Source organism: Scyliorhinus torazame, chromosome 5 (assembly GCF_047496885.1).
Source record: "Scyliorhinus torazame isolate Kashiwa2021f chromosome 5, sScyTor2.1, whole genome shotgun sequence".
Taxonomy (NCBI): domain Eukaryota; kingdom Metazoa; phylum Chordata; class Chondrichthyes; order Carcharhiniformes; family Scyliorhinidae; genus Scyliorhinus; species Scyliorhinus torazame.
This window is the reverse complement of record NC_092711.1, coordinates 183843377-183863099: the sequence shown is the minus strand read 5'-3', so window position 1 is coordinate 183863099 and position 19723 is coordinate 183843377. Positions and strand designations below refer to the sequence as shown.

The 19723-nt window shown below is 49.6% G+C and overlaps 1 protein-coding gene across 3 annotated transcripts in view; it reads left to right on the top strand.

The window, feature by feature from the left end:
* LOC140420787 (uncharacterized) overlaps positions 1-18992 on the top strand; it is a 42177-nt gene extending 23185 nt beyond the window's left edge. Inside the window, exons 1-2 of one of the 3 annotated variants that reach the window (XM_072504799.1) lie at positions 9940-10449; positions 14164-18992. In XM_072504799.1, the coding sequence (XP_072360900.1) occupies positions 14233-15354 (1122 nt within the window). In that variant the 5' untranslated portion in view covers positions 9940-10449; positions 14164-14232 and the 3' untranslated portion in view covers positions 15355-18992. Of the gene's footprint in view, positions 1-9939; positions 10450-14163 lie in introns of those variants that run through there. The other 2 variants (XM_072504800.1, XM_072504801.1) reach the window with 2 other exon arrangements.
* The last annotated feature ends 731 nt before the right edge of the window (positions 18993-19723 follow it).

The window sequence follows — 19723 nt, the reverse complement described above, 5'->3', positions numbered from 1 at the left end:
AGGGTGTTTTCAGCGATTTATTGAGCTGCAAGTTGCTGTTCTGTCTGGTCCCATAAAATCAATTTTACAGAGAGCTGCAGTTTTCTCACATTGACATCCATTAGCATCTTTACTATCATGCTTCACACACAATGTTAGCAATTGTCCTCTTTTACCATCATGCCTTACGGTTAATGTTGGCAATTGTCCCACTCAGCAAGACTGGGAGGAGCTCTTCAGTCTGTCATCCCCCAAAAATATATTTGCCACAAGTATTCAGTGGAAAATGTAATTAAATCAAATCACTTAACCATTATGTGCTCCAGTGGTGCAATCAGTTGGCGGGAAAGGAGCTGTTTATGAATCTGTTGGTGCATGACCTCAGACTTTTGTTTCTTCTGCCCAACGGAAGAGGTTGGAAGAGAGAATAGCCCGGGTGGGTGGGGTCTTTGATTATGTTTCCCACTTTCCCAAAGCAGTGGGAGGTGTAGACAGAGTCCATGGATGGGAGATGGATTTGTATGATGGACTGGGCTGTGTTCACAACTCGCTGTAGTTTCTGAAGGTCTTGGGCGAAGCAGTTGCCATACCAGATAAGATGGACTGTATAATTATGCTGCAATTCACAATCATGTTTTGCAGATATAGAATTCAGACAGGATACTTAGGAATGTTGCAGAGAAATTGATTGAGCAACATGTTGCAGAGCAGATTATTGGACAAGATAATCTTAGGAGACCCAGGTACAGAATGATCCTTCATTAGCCAACAGATTGGGAGAGCACAACTTCAGAGAAGGATCTCTGGATGACTCTGCCAGGTTGAGATATCAAGCAATACTTATACATTGTAGGTCATGTAGGTGACACACTATTTATATCTGAACATTACCTGTTTCAGATTTTACATTCACCAAGTTGCAGGTGTTCACAAGGCAGAGTAAGTATTTTTCACCCTTCACCTCTATGACTCCTCTCTAACATGTGCCCTTGTTGCTAACCGGTCAACATCATTAGTTGTGTCTGCTACTTTAACAAGTTGCAGACTTTCAAAAACATGTTACGAGAAAACAAGTTACTGATATGGACGCTGCAGATATATGTTTTCTTTTCCACATCAGCATGTTTCTTGGTGATGTTTTTACCCTGTGTGGAATTTTCCTTAACCTTTCTAAAACACTATAAAAGTTCAAAAAAAACTCCTCCAAGATAATTTAATAGACAATAATTATTGTTTGCCCCAATAAATCGTTGGAATTAAAACATATTCATTAGTTCCTCTCTTATAAAAGAGATCTTAAAAATGACACAGCTCATCATGAGGTCATTCTCCACATCATGTCCATGTGAGCTTGTTTTCAAAGATTTCTCTTTCTTCAAAACCCTGCGGTTTTTTTCAGTTCAAACATTGAAAGAGCTGCAGGAGTTTCTGCAGTGTCCATGCATATTGTGTGAAGATGAACAAAGTTTCCATGACCCAATGACATGAAGAGTTCGGTGGAATTCTTTACCATTTTGGAAATAAAAATGATAATTTTTGCAGTTAATGGTGCACTTTTACAAAGATCTATATTGTTCTTGGAAACAAGGCAGTGCTGATCCAGCAGATCTCAGTTCTGGAATACATGTGGAGATTCTACCTTCTGAAAATGTTGAGGTCAGCCCAAACTATGGCTCTGTCTATTCACAGAATGTCCCATTCCCCCAATCACCCCATGCTCTCTGACCATTATTGCGCTCTTTTAAAGCACTGATCTTATTTTAAGATTTTGATCCTTGTGTTCAAAATTCTTCTGTGGCCTCACTCCCCACATCTCTATATCTCCTCAAACTCTACGGTCCTCGATGCCAACTCTGCTCCTTTAATTCTACAGACACATTGGATAGAAGATCCTCTTATATAATTCAGGGCCACTTGATGACATTATTGATCAGTCTGTCTTTAACGTTGCGATTTCCATTTCTTCAAAACAGGAACCCAAAATAATAATAATCTTTATTAGTGTAGGCTTACATTATCACTTCAATGAAGTTACTGTGAAAAGCCCCTAGTCGCCACACTCCAGCGCCTGTTCAGGTACACAGAGGGAGAATTCAGAATGTCCAATTCACCGAACAGCACGTCTTTCGGGGCTAGTGGGAGGAAACTGGAGCACCCGGAGGAAACCCACGCAGACACAGGGAGAACGTGCAGTCTCCGCACAGACAGTCATCCAACAGTGACCCAAGCGGGAATCGAACCCAGGACCCTGGCGCTGTGAAGGAACAGTGCTGACCACTGTGCTACCATGACACCAAAGAGCAGGCACCACTGCGATTTGAACCCAGGATTTCCTGATTACTAGACAGGTGCTTTAACCAACTAAGCCACATGCCATGCTGCTGCAAGTTATCAAGGTGTTCCATTCTTAACGTCTTCATTGGCTCTTCACAGAGCAGAGTTTCTGTTGGGGAGTGCAGAGCAGAGTTTCTGTAGAGGAGTGCAGAGCAGAGTTTCTGTAGGGGAGTGCAGTGCAGAGTGTCTTCAGGGGAGTGCAGAGCAGAGTGCCTATAGGGGAGTGCAGAGCAGAGTTTCTGTAGGGGAGTGCAGTGCAGAGTTTCTTTAGGGGGAATGCAGAGCAGAGTGGCTATCGGGGAGTGCAGAGCAGAGTTTCTGTAGGGGAGTGCTGAGCAGAGTTTCTGTAGGGGAGTGCAGAGCAGTTTCTGTAGGGGAGTGCAGTGCAGAGTTTCTGTAGGGGAGTAGGGAGCAGAATTTCTGTAGGGGAGTGCAGAGCAGAGTTTCTGTAGGGGAGTGCAGAGCAGAGTTTCTGTAAGGGAGTGCAGTGCAGAGTTTCTGTAGGGGAGTGCAGAGCTGAGTGTCTATAGGGGAGTGCAGAGCAGAGTTTCTGTAAGGGAGTGCAGAGCAGAGTTTCTGTAGGGGAGTGCAGAGCAGAGTTTCTGTAGGGGAGTGCAGAGCAGAGTTTCTGTAGGGGAGTAGAGCACAATTTCTGTAGGGGAGTGCAGAGCAGAGTTTCTGTAGGGGAGTGCAGTGCAGAGTGTCTATAGAGGAGTGCAGAGCAGAGTTTCTGTAGGGGAGTGCAGAGCAGAGTTTCTGTAAGGGAGTGCAGTGCAGAGTTTCTGTAGGGGAGTGCAGAGCAGAGTGTCTATAGGGGAGTGCAGAGCAGAGTTTCCGTAGGGGAGTGCAGAGCAGAGTTTCTGTCAGGGAGTGCAGAGCAGAGTTTCTGCAGGAGAGTGCAGAGCAGAGTTTCTGTAGGGGAGTGCAGAGCAGAGTTTCCGTAGGGGAGTGCAGAGCAGAGTTTCCGTAGGGGAGTACAGAACAGAGTGACTATAGGTGAGTGCAGAGCAGAGTGTCTACAGGTGTGTGCAGAGCAGAGTTTCTGTAGGGGAGTGCAGAGAAGAGTTTCTGTAGGGCAGTGGAGAGAAGAGTGACTATATGGGAGTGCAGAACAGAGTTTCCGTAGGGGAGTGCAGAGCAGAGTTTCCGTAGGGGAGTGGGGAGCAGAGTTTCTTGAGGGCAGTGGAGAGAAGAGTGTCTATAGGGGAGAGGGGAGCACGGTCACATCACATAGAAGATTCTCAATTCGAAACTGCGCAGAAACATTGTCAAAGCTTGTTCATTCAATGTTATGCTGATCAAGAAAAGATTGAAAACCTGGGCTAAATTCCAGTGCCAAGTGCCCATAGGCACAACACAAGTGAATTAATCAGTAACTCTTATTTTTAAAAAGTATTTGGCCCTTGGCTGCCTAATAATCACAGTCACTAGGTTTGCAAATGCAAACACGATTACTGTTTCTTTATAATAACAATTATAATGAAATATGCAGCAAATACAACTGGTTAACTATAAGCTAATTCCTAACCCCGACTTTAACCCTCCCCATCCTCTACAGTCACACAAGACAAAAAAACACAGGTGGAAAGGGGTATAACTTTAAGTGCAAAGAAGAAAGAGTATGTGTTTCAAGGGTTTTTAGCACACTGGAATGGTATTCGTTGTAAATTCATTTATTCATTCATATTTTCTATAATTTAGAAAATGCAGCACTCACAAGCCTTTGGAGAGAGGGATAGTTGGTTCATATCAGACTTCCTGCAGAGTTAGCAGAGTCTGGACTTCGCTTGCACAGGCTATAATGGTTCTGTAAATAGATTCATCCAGGGGCAGCACGGTGGCGCAGCGGTTAGCATTGCTGCCTCATGGCGCCAAGGTCCTAGGTTTGATCCTGGCTCTGGGTCACTGACCGTGTGGAGTTTGCACATTCTCCCCATGTTTGCATGAGTTTCGCACGCACAACCCAAAGATGTGCAGGGTAGGTGGATCTGCCACACTAAATTGCCCCTGAATTGGAAAAAATGAATTGGGCACTCTAAATTTATTTTGAAAATATAGATTCATCCAGGCTCTCTGCGAATTCAGAAACACAGCCTTTCTGGAGAAAAATGGAGAGGTTCTGGTCTTTCTGCTGACAGAGGGGCAGCACGGTAGCACAGTGGTTAGCACAGTTGCTTCACAGCTCCAGGGTCCCAGGTTCAATTCCCGGCTGGGTCACTGTCTGTGCGGAGTCTGCACGTTCTCCCCGTGTCTGCGTGGGTTTCCTCCCGGTGCTCCGGTTGCCTCCCACAGTCCAAAGATGTGCGGGTTAGGTGGATTGGACATGCTAAATTGCCCTTAGTGTCCAAAAAGGTTAAATGGAGGTTACGGGGAAAGTGTAGATACGTGGGCTTCAGTAGGTTGCTCTTTGTAAGGGCCGGTGCAGACTCGATTGGCCAAATGGCCTCCTTCTGCACGATAAATTCTATGATTGTATGAGGAGACAAACTGGAACCTTGAAACTCTGAAAAGCATCCCAGTGGGATAAGATACATTCACCCCGATACCGGGAAGAGCACCGCCTTTTGGACCAATTCATTGTCCACCCGCCGAATCGATTAAGCAGAGTCCCAACCCATTTCTTTCACTGGTGCCTTCCAGTCTGCAGCCCCAGTTTAACCCAGCACAGGCTTCTGGATTCTTCTGCTTGAATTAGGCTTGATACATGCTGCTAGTTTTAAAGTGATGTGTCAAATAATCATCTATGGACCAAAAAAGTAACAGCAAAAATAAAATAAAATGGAAATAAGAGAATAAACTGGGAATAAAGAAGGACCCATACAAGAGTCAAAGCATACCTGTTTACTGCCTTTCAGATAATGAAAGGGATTGACAGCTTAGACATGTGGAAGGTATTTCCACTTGTGGCTGGAGGAGAAGAAATATAAGTTAGTCTGTTGACTGTGAGACGCAGCTTCATCAGAGGGGTGGAATGCGGGGGAGCTGGTGGCCACCACCAATGGGACAGCTCCGGCTGGGCACCCAGTGCCCCCTCCTCCCGATCGGTGCCCATAGGGCCCTGGGGTTCACCTTGGGATGAAGGGGCAGCTGGCTCGATTGCTGGCTGCCCCTGCATCATCTGGCTCTGCCAGCCCTGGCGGTTCCCCATGATCTGCACCATCATGTCAAAGCCGCCGGCGATGCTTCTCAGTGACTGGGCTATGCCCACCTGTGACTGGGACAAGCTCCGCAGTGCCTCGGCCATGCCCAATGTCGGACTGGTACTGGTGACATCCCCCAGCAAGTCGGACATTCTGCCGAGGCCCTCAGCTGTGGCTGTCACTGAGTGCGCAGTGCCTTGGACACCTTCACTCATAGTACCGACGTCGTGCACCAGGCTATCCACTCATTGCCAGTGCCATCTCCTGCGTCGCTAGCCTCTGTGACTGCTCCAAGCAGCTATGGATCTGCTGGGGTGATGCTGACATCTCCCTCTGAACATCCAGGTTGGTCCCTATCATCTCCATCAGCTCCGGGTAACTCTATTCCATAGGCTGAGCATCAGTCTAGCGCAGCTGGGTCCGAGGATCCAGCAGCCCTCTGACTGCTGTCTCGTTTGGGGGTTCCTGTCTGCACCAGATGTGCATCCTCAGCGGTGTGGTGCTCACCAGATTGTGCCCCAGAAGCCTGTCCATTAACATGTCTCACCAAGGTGTGTGTATCGGTGCTGGTGGGGATGGAGTGACAGCTGTGCTGAGACTCTGGTGGCATCCTCAGAGCTCTCCTCTGTTCTCCTCGGTGTCAGAAGAGGGTGCCGCCCGGGATGAGCCAATGCTGTCGGCTGGAGGACTTGCAGGAAAATGGACATGTGGTCAGTAGGAGGGACGTTTGACAGGTCCGCCGGTGGTTCCCCATTCACCAGCCTCCGCGTGGCAGACCGATCTGTCCTCGGATACACCAGTCACCTCAAAGCCACTGAGGATTCTTATGTCCGGCACCCCTTCGCCAGCCTGGGCCCTCTCCCGGCGATTATGGGAGAGCTATTCCTGAGGAGACACAGAGAGGGCATTGTTGACCACATGGATGATTCACAATGGTGGGAGAGGGGGTGTGAAGAGTGGGTTGAGGAGGGTGGGGGGGGGGGGTGGTGGAGAAAGGCATGGGGCTCACATGGGATGTTAGGGGGTGATGCTCCCTTGTGGGTGTTGGGGGGGAGCGGTGGGGGGTGGGGGGGGGGGGGGTGTTGGTGTCTACTCACTCATGCTGCCCGGTATAGGTCATTGACCTTTTTCAGCACTGAGGGCCAGTCCTCCTGGTCATACTCCCCGAGTTGGCAGCTGCCACTACCTCATCCCAGGCAGCACTGGCTGCCTTGTGGCTCACCCCCCGGGATCCTGGGGGAACAGGAAATCCCTCCTGGCCTCCACGCCAACTAGCAGCCTCCCCAGGTCAGAATCTCCGAATCATGGGGCTGGTCGCCTGGACGCCATTATTGCGATCTGGCTGGTGTTGGCTGAGCAAGTGCACCCTAAGTGCTCCTAACCCTAACCCCCATTGTTAGAGGGGGCTGGCGAGCACGGACCCGGCAAATCAGCTGGTGAGCCTTCATTTCTGATGAGAAGCCCTTGAGGCCTCGTTGAGTGGATCAATTAACATTGTTTGGCGTTCGCCAAACTGCTGGCCAAGATCTTAACTGCTAGGATTGAGGACTGTGTCCCTGGGGTGATAGGGGAGGATCAGACAGGCTTAGTCAAGGGCAGGCAATTGAACTCCAACATACAGAGGCTCCTAAACATCATTATGATGCCCTCAGAGGGAGGGGAGGCAGAAGTGGTGGCGGCAATGGACGCGGAAAAAGCCTTTGACCGGGTGGAATGGGAGTACCTGTGGGATGCGCTAAGAAAGTTCGGATTCAATGAGGCGTTCATAGGTTGGGTCCAGCTACTCTACCAGGCCCCAGTGGCAAGCGTGTGTACGAACAGGGTGAGGTCAGAATACTTTAGGCTCCACCGGTGCCCCCTCTCCCCATTATTATTCGCCCTTGCGATAGAGCCGCTGGCTATAGCGCTGGGACTTCAAAGAACTGGCGGGGGTTTGTTCGGGGGGCGGAGGAGCATCGGGTCTCGCTTTATGCGGATGATCTGCTCCTGTATATTTAGGAGCCACTAGAGGGGATGGGGGAGGTCATGCAGATTCTGAGGGACTTTGGCAATTTCTCGGGGTACAAACTAAACAAGAAGAAAAGTGAGATGTTCGTGATCCAAGCTAAGGGGCAGGAAAAGGGACTGGGAGAGCTTTCGCTGAAATTGGTTGAGAAGAGCTTTCGATACACAGGGATACAGGTAGCTTGAAAGTGGGATGCCCTCCACAAGCTTAATCTATCTCGGCTGGTAGAGCAGATGGAGGGGGACCTCAAAAGATGGAACATGCTCCTGCTATCTCTAGCGGGGAGGGTGCAGACCGTTAAGATGACGGTCCTCCCCAGATTTCTGTTTGTCTTCCAGTGCCTTCCTATCTTCATCCCTAAGTCCTTCTTTAAGCGGGTGAACAAGATCATCTCGGGATTCGTATGGGCAAATAAGACCCCGCGAGTGAAGAGACTGTACCTGGAGCGTAGCCTCAGTCTGGACCCCGATATGCAACAATCACAGATTTGTCCCAGGCAGGATAGACGGAGGGTTTCAAAGCTGGCATAGGGCAGGCATTAAAAGGATGGGGGACCTATTCATAGACGGGACCTTCCCCAGCCTGAAAATGCTGGAGCAGAAATTCAGTTTGCACCCTGGAAACGCTTTCAGATACCTTCAGGTACGCGCTTTTCTGAAAAAGCAGGTGGTATCATTCCCGCTGCTACCCCCACGCAGGATACAGGATAGGGTGGTCTCCGGCACCTGGGTAGGGGAGGGGAAGGTTTCAGACATTTACCGGGAACTTCAGGAGGCAGAGGTAACCCCAGTGGAGGAGCTTAAGAGCAAATGGGAGGAGGAACTAGGTGGGGAGCTGGACGCGGGCCTGTGGGCGAACGCCCTAAACAGGGTCAATTCCTCCTCATCATGCTCCAGGCTTAGCTTAATCCAGTTTAAGGGGGTTCACCGGGCACACATGACGGCAACCAGGATGAGCAAGCTCTTTGGGGTTGAGGATAAATGTGCGAGGTGTGTGGGAAGCCCTGCAGATCATGTCCATATGTTCTGGGCATGCCCAGCCCTTAAGGGATTCTGGCAGGGATTTGCTGAGGCAATGTCCAAGATCTTAGGCACGCGGGTGGTGCCAAGTCCAGAGGTAGCGATCTTTGGTGTGTCAGACGATCCGGAAGTTCAGGAAGCGAAAGAGGCCGACGTATTGGCCTTTGCCTTCCTGGTAGCCCGGAGACGGATCCTTTTAATGTGGAGGGACTCAAAGCCCCCGAGTGTAGAGACCTGGGTTAGTGACATGGCTGGGTTTGCCATGAGAGGGTCCAATAAAGTTTGCCATGAGAGGGTCCATGGCGGGGTTCTCTCAGAGGTGGCAGTATTTCACTTTTATGTACCTGTGGAGTGTTGGGAATGTGGAACTTATTACGAAAGGGCCCGAGGTACACGTCAGGGCTGGGAACCCAGGGGTAAAATCCCACTGTGAAACAAATGTTCATTAGCTGAAAGTGGAAAGGGCTTCACATAGTCATCCCATTTGCTGACATAGCAGCCAGACAGACCATTCACCTGTACAAAGGGATTTATTCAGATTCCCCACCTCACTCCAGTTTCGAATGTATAAAGTATCACAAGACTAGCTACAAGGTAAGCGTGGGCTGCATGGTGGCACAGTGGTTACCACTGTGCCTCACGGTGCCGAGGTCCCAGGTTCAGTCCCGCTCTGGGTCACTGTCTGTGTGGAGTTGGCACATTCTCTCCGTGTTTGTGTGGGTTTCGCCCCCACAACCCAAAGATGTGCAGCATAGGTGGATTGGTCACTCTAAATAGGTGGAGTGCCCAATCCACGCTAAATAGGTGGATTGATCCCTTAATTGGATAAAATGAATTGGGCACTCAAAATTTATTTTTAAAAAGACAGTTTAAATGTACCTTCTCAGAGGGAAAAAAAATCATTTGTCCATTACTGAGACTCCAGTGAGTTCATATTCAATTGTAGAGGTTTGATCTGCTGATAATTACATCCAGGACAAAACCATGGTGTCTGTGCACTTTGTTTATCATAGAATCATAAAATTTATAATGCAGAAAGAAGCCATTTGGCCCATCGATTCTGCCCTTGGAAATAACACCCTACTTAAGCCCACATCTCCACCCTATCTCCGTAACCCAGTAACCCCACCTAATCTTTGTTTTGGACACTAAGGGCAATTTAGCATGGCCAATCCACCTAACCTGCACATCTTTGGACTGCGGGAGGAAACCGGAGCACCCGGAGGAAACTCACGCAGACAACATACAGACTCCACAGACAGTGAACCAAGCCGGGAATCGAACCCAGGTGCCTGGCACTGTGAAGTAACAGTGCTAACCACTGTGCTACCGTTGCTGCACAAGTTGAATTTCTAATTTTATACCTTGCTCCTATGGCTTCAAAACATAATTTTCTGTTCAACAATATAATCTTTCAATGAGCAGAACCATTGCCCAATCCTCACAATAGCAGCTTCTTGCGCAGGCGCAGAGAGGTGGGTTTATGAAATCGAGCGCACGGCATGTTTTTCCAATGGGCACATACGAATTGTGGGCATCTTTGTTCGAAACTCGAGTCAATCGGCCAGTTTTAGGAAGATAATAGAGGCGGCGGAGTGGCTGGGGAGGCTTCTTAAACGCGCCATAAAAACCGATCCGTCCCGCATTCTTATCAAACGGAACCGCGACATCAGCTGTCTGAGTTGGAGGCCCCAAGTTAACGGCGCCATTTTTAGAGGGCGATGTGCAGCAGTGCGCATGCGCAGTTATCCTGCTTCAGGTCGCAGGAGGAGCAAATGGTGAACATTTTCATCCTGGACTGACAGTGATGGATTTCGAAACTCCTTTCCAGGGGCTTAGAAGGAGAGCATTTACACGCAGAGAACTGAAACCAGTGGTAGATTTTGTTTCCATAACATATTGGAATATCAGGACTTGAAGACAGAAACCTCAAATTTAGCATCAGTGTCACTCGATTCATCAGAACTTTAATGTAAGTGTGTCTGGAAAAAGATTCAAACTACTGTGTGACTGAAAATAATAATCTTTTATTATTGTCACAATACTACGATAAGTTACTGTGAAAATCCCCTGGTCGCCACATTCTGGCGCCTGTTCGAGTGCACTGAGGGAGAATTCAGAATGTCCAATTTACCTCCCAAGAGGAATCTAGAACTGGAGGGCATAGGTTTAAGGTGAGAGGGGAGAGATACAAAAGATACCAGAGGGGAAATTTTTTCAGAGGGTGGTGAGCACCTGGAATGAGCTGCCAGAGGCAGTGGTAGAGGCAAGTACAATTTTTTCCTTTAAAAAACAGTCAGACAATCATATGGGCAGGGTGGGTATAGAGGGATATGGGACAAGTGCGAGCAATTGGGACTAGCATAATGATAGAAACTGGGTGGCATGGACAAGCTGGGCTTGGCTGTAAACATCTATGACTCTGTGACTCTAAGCACGTCTTTCGGGACTTGTGGGAGGAAACCGGAGCACCTGGAGAAAACCCACGCAGACACGGGGAGAACGTGCAGACTCCGCACAGACAGTGACCCAAGTGGGAATCAATCCTGGGACCCTGGTGCTGTGAAGCAACAGTGCTAACCACTGTGCTACTGTGCCACCCATATGGAACAGCAATATCATGGGGGGAGCTTTGAAAGAGCCGCAGGAGAATTCGAGATTGAGATTTATTTTAACCAGGAGCCTGTGTAGGTCAGTGAGGACAGCGTGATGGGTGAGTGAATAGGTCTCCGTGCAGATAACGGGGAATTAAAATCAGGAGACCTCTTCAGCAATGGGTTTGAATCATCTAATGTCGAGGTAATAAAGGAATGGATGAGAATTACAGAAATGAGACTGGACCGTTCAGTGACTGGAAGCCAGTGTTCAGTGGCGTACCACAGGGATCCGTGCTGGGCCTCCTAATATTTGTCATTTATATATATGACCCAGATGACTATGTGGGGGGTAGGATCAGGAAGCTTACGGATGACACAAAAATTGGCCGGTTGGTTAATAGTGAGGTTAAGTGCCTTGCGTTTCAGAAAGATATCGACAGGATGGTCAAATGGACAGAAAAGTGGCAAATGGAATTTAACGCTGAAATGTATGAGGTGATACCCTTTGGAAGAAGTTATTTGACACGGAAGTATTCAATGAATGACCTCACACTGGGAGATTCAGAAGAACAAAGGGACCTTGGAGTGTTTGTCCATAGATCTCTGAAAGCAGAAGGACAGGTTAATAGGGTGGTGCAAAAGGCATATGGGACACTTGCCTTTACCAATCGAGGCATAGATTACAAAAGCAGGGAGGTCATGTTGAAGTTGAATAGAACTTTGGTGAGGTCACAATTGGAGTACTATGCAAACTCGTCGCCACATTCTAGGTAGGATGTATTTTTTTTCTTTTAAAATTTAGAGTACCCAATTAATTTTTTCCAATTAAGGGGCAATTTAGTGTGGCCAATCCACCTACCTTACACATCTTTTGGGTTGTGGGGGCGAAACCTATGCAAACACGGGGAGAATGTGCAAATTCCACAAGGACAGTGATCCATGAGCCGGGATCGAACCTGGGACCTTGGCGCCGTGAGGCAGCAGGGCTAACCCACTGCGCCACCGTGCTGCCCTAAGAAGGATGTAATTGGAGGGGTTGCAGAGGTGGTCCACCAGGATGTTTCCTGAGATGGAATATTTAATGAAGAGCGGTTGGATAGGCTTGGGTTGATTTCGGTGGAGCAGAGAAGATGGAGGGGTGACCTGATGGAGGTGTACACAATTATGAGGGCATGGATAGGGTGGATAGGGAGCAGCTGATCCCCTCCGTAGAAGGTTCAGTTATGAGGGGTCACAAATTCAACGTAAGGGGCAGGAGGTTTAGGGAGGTTTTGAGGAAAAACGTTTTGGGAGGTTTTGAGGAAAAACGTTTTTAGCCAGAGGGTGGTGACAGTTTGGAATGCACTGGCTGGGAGGATGGTAGAGGTGGGATGCCTCATATGCTTTAAAAAGTACCTGGATGAGTACTTGGCATGTCATAACATTCCAGGCTACGGGCCAAGTGCTATTAAATGGGAGTAGATAGGCACGTCAGATGTCTTTCATGCATCAGTGCAGACTCGATGGGCCGAAGGATGGCATCTGCACCATCTTATTGTATGATTCTGTGACTCAGTTGAGGTATGTGATTGAGATAGAAACCCTTTCTTGGTGATGTCAAAGATACGTAGTCGTAAACTCTACTGGTGGTAAAATACTTTACCATTGGTTGTGAAAAGTCTGGGGCAGTCTCAGTCAATGGTCAGGGACATGGATGGAGACAGTGGCTGGAGAGTGGAATTTGTAGAGGGGTCTGAAGACAATGGTGTCAGTCTTCCCAATATTTAAATAGCGGAAATTTCTGTTCACCAAGTACTAGATGTCAGACAGTCAGGACGGTGTGTGACTTGTTGGGCAACTTGGAGGTGATGGTGTTCACATACACTTGCTAACCTTCTAGGTCAGTGTTCTTCAAACATTTTTGACTGGGACCCATTTTTACCAACCGGCCTACCTTTGCGAAGCACACCGGCCCACCTTTCCAACCCACCATTTTTGCTTACCTTTAATGTGACAGATGAGCCTGCTTTGTCCTCACAATCTCATTTGCTTTGTCATTCAGTGTTATATTTCTGCTAAGGACTTCAGCTGATGATTTAAGTTTTCACTGCATCCGTTGAAAAACATCAGGAGGCTTCTCCTCAAACTCACCATGCTTAGTCTTCAAAAGCCTTTGACATTTTGAGGATTTTAAACTTTCATTTGCCAGTACATCCCTGCATAAAACACATGTTAGCTTTACATCCTGATTTCTGGAAGTAGAATTAATAAACGCATATCTCAAAAAATTATCTTTGTGCAGCTTTGTTCCTGATTTCAGCTTCTTAATGAATTGTTCACCAGAGGCCAAGGAGCTCACAGCAGCATTGCTGGCAGCTACAAAATGGAGAAATCTCTCACACCCGCAGAGCACATGGCGTCAATGTCTGAGGTGCGTGACCTGCTCTCTGCAGCCACCTCTGGAGAGAAGACTCCCATCGATTTTTAGAAAGAATCTGCTACTGAGTCAGTGCACTGATGTCAGGTGGAGATAGTCTGCCCCGCTGGGCTTCGGGCCTGCGTACTGCTGAGGGGGCATGCATGTGCGGGACGGCCGGCATTCTGAAAGCCAGTCGCGGGTGTTGGGCACCTCTTCCCGCCGTCGGGAATGGCACTGCCATTGGCCCCGCAACACTCCCGACACCCACCTGCAACTCACCCCGGTCACAACCCTCCTTTTGAAAATTACTGCTGTCGGCGGTGGAGTTTGGTAGTGGAGTTTAAGGGTCTAAGATTCTGTCAATGTGCTGGTCAGGCAGTAAATGTGAAAATTAATCCCTCACCTCCCCCTGCAACCCCAATATTTCTGACTCTGTCCCTCTCTCTTTATCTCTGCTCAGAATCTTGTGTAGGCCTAGGCTTTTGTTCATTTCCAGACAGACCAGCAGGTCCCCTTCTATGAAGGACATCAGTGAACTAGCTGTATTTTTACAACAATCCAGCAGTTTTCATAGCCACTCTTTCCTAATGCCAGCCCCACAAATAACCAGATTCATTCAGCTGAATTTCACAACCTGACTTTGTGTTTTTGTGGGTTCTCTCTCATTCTTTTTTTTCTGTTTTTGATTCAGAGAATTAGAAAAGGAGGATTTGCAGTTGGCAAGCTCAAACCAGACATCTGAACTTCATCGGATTTTGAAATGGAAGAGAAAAGCGCTGTTGACAGTGGGGAGAAACTGTACACGTGTTCTGTGTGTGGACAAGGATTCAGCCAATCATCTGACCTGTCAAAACACAAGCACAGTCAGACTGGGAAGAAACCATTCTCCTGCTCTGAGTGTGGAAAGGGATTCACTCAGTTCTCCCACCTGCAGACACACCAACGACTTCACACAGAGGAGAGGCCATTCAACTGCCCAGAATGTGGAAAGGGGTTCACGAGATCATCTGACGTGCTGAGACACCAACGATTTCACACAGGGGAAAGACCGTTCACCTGCTCCGATTGTGGAAAGGGATTCACTCAGTCGTCTGACTTGCTGACACACCAGCGAGTTCACACTGGGGAGAAGCCATTCAATTGCCCAGAGTGTGGAAAGGGATTCAATCGCTCATCCCACCTAATGGCGCACCAGCGATTTCACACGGGGGAGAGACCGATCGCCTGCTCCGATTGTGGGAAGCGATTCACTCAGTTATCTGACCTGCAGAAACACCAGAGAGTTCACACTGGGGAGAGGCCATTCGCCTGCTCCAAGTGTGGGAAGGGATTCACTCAGTTATCCCACTTGCAGACACACCAGAGAATTCACACTGGAGAGAAACCATTCACCTGCTCTGAGTGTGGGAAGGGATTCACTGATTCATCCAGTCTGCTGACACATCAGCGGTTTCACACTGGGGAGAGGCCGTTCACCTGCTCCATTTGTGGGAAGGGATTCACTAGATCATCTGACGCACTGAGACACCAGCGACTTCACACCGGGGAGAGACGGTTCATCTGCTCCGAGTGTGGGAAAGGATTCACTCAATCAACTGACCTGCTGACACACCAGCGGGTTCACACTGGGGAGAGGCCGTTCACCTGCTCCGATTGTGGGAAGGGATTTACTCAATCATCACACCTACTGACACACCAACGAGTTCACACTGGGGAGAAACTGATCTCCTGCTCCGATTGTGGGAAGGGATTCATTCAGTTATCTGACCTGCAGAAACACCTGCGAGTTCACACTGGAGAGAGACCATTCATCTGCCCCAAGTGTGGGAAGGGATTCACTCAGTCATCCCATATGTTGAGTCACCAGCGAGTTCACAAATAATTGCAGTGATGGGAGTGGCATGACGGCACAGTGGTTAGCACTGCTGCCTCAGTACCAGGCCCCCGGGTTCAATTCCGATCTCGGGTGACTGTGTGGTTTTGCACTTTTCTTCCCGTGTCTGCGTGGGTTTCCTCCGGGTACTCCGGTTTCCTCCCACAGCCCAAAGATGTGCAGGTTGGTGGATTGGCCATGCTAAATTGCCCCTCAGGGTGGGCTTTCAGGAATAGGGCAGAGGGGATCTCCGGTGGCGGTCATGGAGTGTGACCGCACAATTGGTGACTCCCGCAAGAGGTGGATTTTCCAGTCCTTCCGCACTCGGAATCATGTGGTGTTTGATGGCAATGGGTGCATGAGTGCCAAGTGAATGTGATATTCACTCTGGTGGGACTGGTTTATGGTTCATTGGACGAGAAGTGCAATGAGAAAGAGACAGCAACTTGTGCAAGAAAGATTTTGTGGTGCGACACAATGGTTTACGGAGCAGCTGTTGGAATTCCTCAATGGCAAGTTCCAGCAGCAGAGGAAGGAGGCTTTAGAGGAATTGGCTGGAGACACAGGGCCTGGCGATCCAAAAGGTGGAGTGTCGGTGGGGGAGCATGAGGATCAGCTGAACTCGCTGGAGGCAGAGATGGGGATGGTTATGAGCAGCCAGAAAAGGTTGAAGGAGAAGCTGGTGAATCTCGAGAACCGCTCCAGGAGGCAAAGCCAATGCCTGAAGGCAGTGAAGCCACGGAGACCACCACATATAAAGCGGGCAGGTTGGAGAAGATGATTGGGAGAAGATCTTTGACCGGCCTCTCGAGGTTTGCCAGGGTGTGGGGGAGGGGTGGTGGGAAGAGATAGGTTGGGTTTTGGTTTGGTTATGGGGCGGAGAGGTGGGGTGGAGGGTTGCTGACATGGGTGTGGTTGGTATGGCACAGTTGGGCAAAGAGGGATGGCAGAGGACATCTTGGGTGGGCCTGGAAAAGTGCGGGCCGGGGGGATCTGGCTGATCAGTGGGGGGGGGGGAGGAGCCCCCCAACCAGGCTTTTTACATGGAATATGCAATGATTAAATGGGCCGGTTTTTGTGCACTTGAGTTTGAAGGCAGAAATTGTGTACCTGCTGGAGACACAAATTAAGTTGAAGGATCAGACGAAGTTGAGGAAGGGATGGGTGGCAGATGTTCCACTCGGGAATGGACATGAAGACATGTCCATTTGGACGGTTGGCGGTTCTGATCACTACAAAAGTGGCTTTCAAGGCGAGTAGTATTGTAGCCGACTCGGAAGGCAGCACGGTAACACTATGGCTTCACAGCGCCAGGGTCGTAGGTTCGATTCCCAGCTTGGATCACTGTCTGTGCGGAGTTTGCACGTTCTCCCCGTGACTGCATGGGTTTCCTCCGGGTGCTCCGCTTTCCTCCCATAAGTCCTGAAAGACGTGCTGTTAGGTAATTTGGACATTCTGAATTCTCCCTCTGTGTACCCAAACAGGCACCGGAATGTGGTGACTAGGGGCATTTCACAGTAACTTCAATGTAGTGTTAATGTAAGCCTACTTGTGACAATAAAGATTATTATTAAATTCTTAAAAGGTAGTGATGGTCAGTGGGAAGCTGGAGGGGATATCGGTCGTCCTGGTGAATGTTTATGCCCTAGATTGGGACGACTGTGGACTTTATGAGACGGGTGTTCGGGAAGATCCCGAATCTGGACATGCACCGATTGATAATGCCCCTCGGCGATTTTAACACTGTTTTGGATCCGAGAATGGACCGGTCATGTCCCAGGTCGTTGAAGGGGTCGGAGATGGCGAGGAAGTTGAGGGGGTTCATGGACCATATGGGGGACGGACCCGTGGAGGTTTGGGAGGCCAACGGCGAAGGAGTTCTCGTACTTCTGACATATGCACCAGGTGTACTCCTAGATCGCTGCTGGCAGGGGTTGCCGACTCGGCATATGCGGCATTGTGGTCTCTTCCCGCATGCTGCATTGGGTGGATTTGCGGGTGGCAAAGGCGGAGGCCCAGAGGCTACAGTGGAGGTTGGATGTAAGTTTGTTGGTGGACGAGGGTGTGTGTGAGAAGGCAGCCATCCCAGGATATCTGGAACGGAATGACACTGGGGAGGTCTTGGCCTTCACGCTGCGGTAGGCACTTAAGGCGGTAGTCAGTGGTGAATTTATCTCGATCCGGGAGCATGGGGAGAGGGTGGAGTGAGAGGAGAGAGCAAGGCTAGTGGATGAGATTTTAAGAGTGGATCGGAGGTACTCAGTTACACTAGAGGAGGAGCTGCTAAAGGAGAGGCAGACGCTCCAGATGGAGTTTGGGTTGGTGTCCACGGGGAAGGTGGTAGGGCAATTATGGAGGGACAGTGTACGAGTATTGGGGAAAAGGTGAGGAGGATGTTGGTGCACTGACTGAGGAAGCAGGCAGCGACGTGAGAGATTGGTAGCGTGAAGGACGACAGAGGCAAGGTGGTGTCAGACCCAGAAGGGGTGAATGGGGTATTTGAGGCCTTCTGAAGAAGGTTGTATGAGTCAGAGCCTCCGCCTCCGGAGGAAGGTATGAAGTGGTCTTGGACGGGTTGGAGTTTCCTAGGGTGGAGGGGGAAAGGGTGCAGGGATTATGGGCCCTGATTGGGCTGAGGGAGGTGATGGATGGTGCAGGTTTGATGCAGGAGGGAAAGCCCCAGGACGGGTTCCCATCAAGAGTTTTATACGACGTTTGGGGCAGAGTTGGGGCCTCTGCAAATGGGGATGTAAATGAGGTGAGGGGAAGGAGGGAGCTCTTTCCCCTCTCCCCTCCACATTGTCGCAGGCGTCCATTTTGTTGATTTTAAAGAAAGAAAAGTAGCACTGTGGGCCGTACCGCCCGATATCGCTGCTTAATGTGGATGCAAAATTGTTAGCGAAGGTTTTAGCGTCGCGGATAGAGGATTGTGTGCCCGGGTGATAGGGGAGGACCAGACGGGGTTTGTTAAGGAGCGGCAGTTATCGGCGACTGTGCGGAGTCATTATGATGCCCTCGGTGGAGCAGGAGGTACAAGTAATAGTGTCAATGGAAGCGGAGAAAGCCTACTTGTGACAATAAAGATTATTTATTATTTAACTTATTTATTTTTTATGGGTGCCGATATGTGACAATCTGAGGTTTGTGCCGGTGGGGCTGGGTGCCAGATTCCGGGGGTGGCAGCAGGTAGGGATAGAGTACTTTAAGGACTTGTTCACAGGGGGCAGGTTTCCAGGCCTGGAAGAGTTGCAGGAAATGTACGACGAAGGGGAATGGCTTTGTAAGGAGAGGGGTGCCATCCTTCATGGGGCTGCCGCCTCCAGTGCTGCAAGACGAGCTGTTGTCGGAGGATGCCATTGGGGAGGGGAGAGTGTCAGACATTTACAGAGAGTTGATGGAGAGGGAGGGCATTCCGGTGGGGATCAAGCGCAAATGGAAGGAGGAGCTGGGTTGCGTGGTGAGGGACAGGATGTGGAAGGAAGCCATCCTCGTCGTGTGCGAGGTTAAGCTACATACAGTTTAAGGTGGCGCATAGGTCTCACATGACGGTTGCGAGGATGAGCCAGTTATTTGCAGGGGTGAGGATAGGTGTGGGCAGTGTTTGTGGGGGGCCTGTGAATCACGCCCAGATGTTCTGGGCATGTCCGAAGCAGGGGGGAGGGGGGGGGGGGATCTGGCAGGGACTCTCAGGTGTCATGTCCGAGATTCTGAAGGTAGGAGTGGCTCCGTGTGCGGAGGTGGCGATATGTGATGTGTCAGAAGATCCGGGAGTCCAGGTGAGGAGGAGGCTGATGTATTGGCCTTTGAATCATAGAATTTACAGTGCAGAAGGAAGCCATTCAGCCCATCGAGTCTGCACCGCCCTACTTAAGCCCACACATCCACCCTATCCCAGTAACCCCACCTAACCTTTTTGGATGCTAAGGGCAATTTAGCACGGCTAGTCCACCTAACCTGCACATCTGTGGACTTAGGGAGGAAACCAGAGCACCCGGAGAAACCCACGCAGACATTGGGAGAAAGTGCAAACTTCACACACATAGTCACCTGAGGCAGAAATTGAACCGGGACCCTGGAGCTGTGAGGCAGCAGTGCTAACCACTGCCACCGTGCCCCCCCCCCTGATAGCCTGGAGTCGGATCGTGTTATGCTAGCGGTACTCTAAGCCGCCGAAGGCAGGGTGTGGGTGAGTGACCTTGCAGAATTCCTGCATCTGGAGAAGGTCAGGTTCGCCTTACGGGGGATGGAGGAGGGGTTCATGGGAGGTGCAAACCTTTTATCGATTTCTTCAAGGGGAATTAAGGTGTCAGTGGGGAGAATTAGGAGGGCTTGTGGCATGGGTATCGGGGGAGGTTGTGGGTCTGTGTTCTTTGTTCCT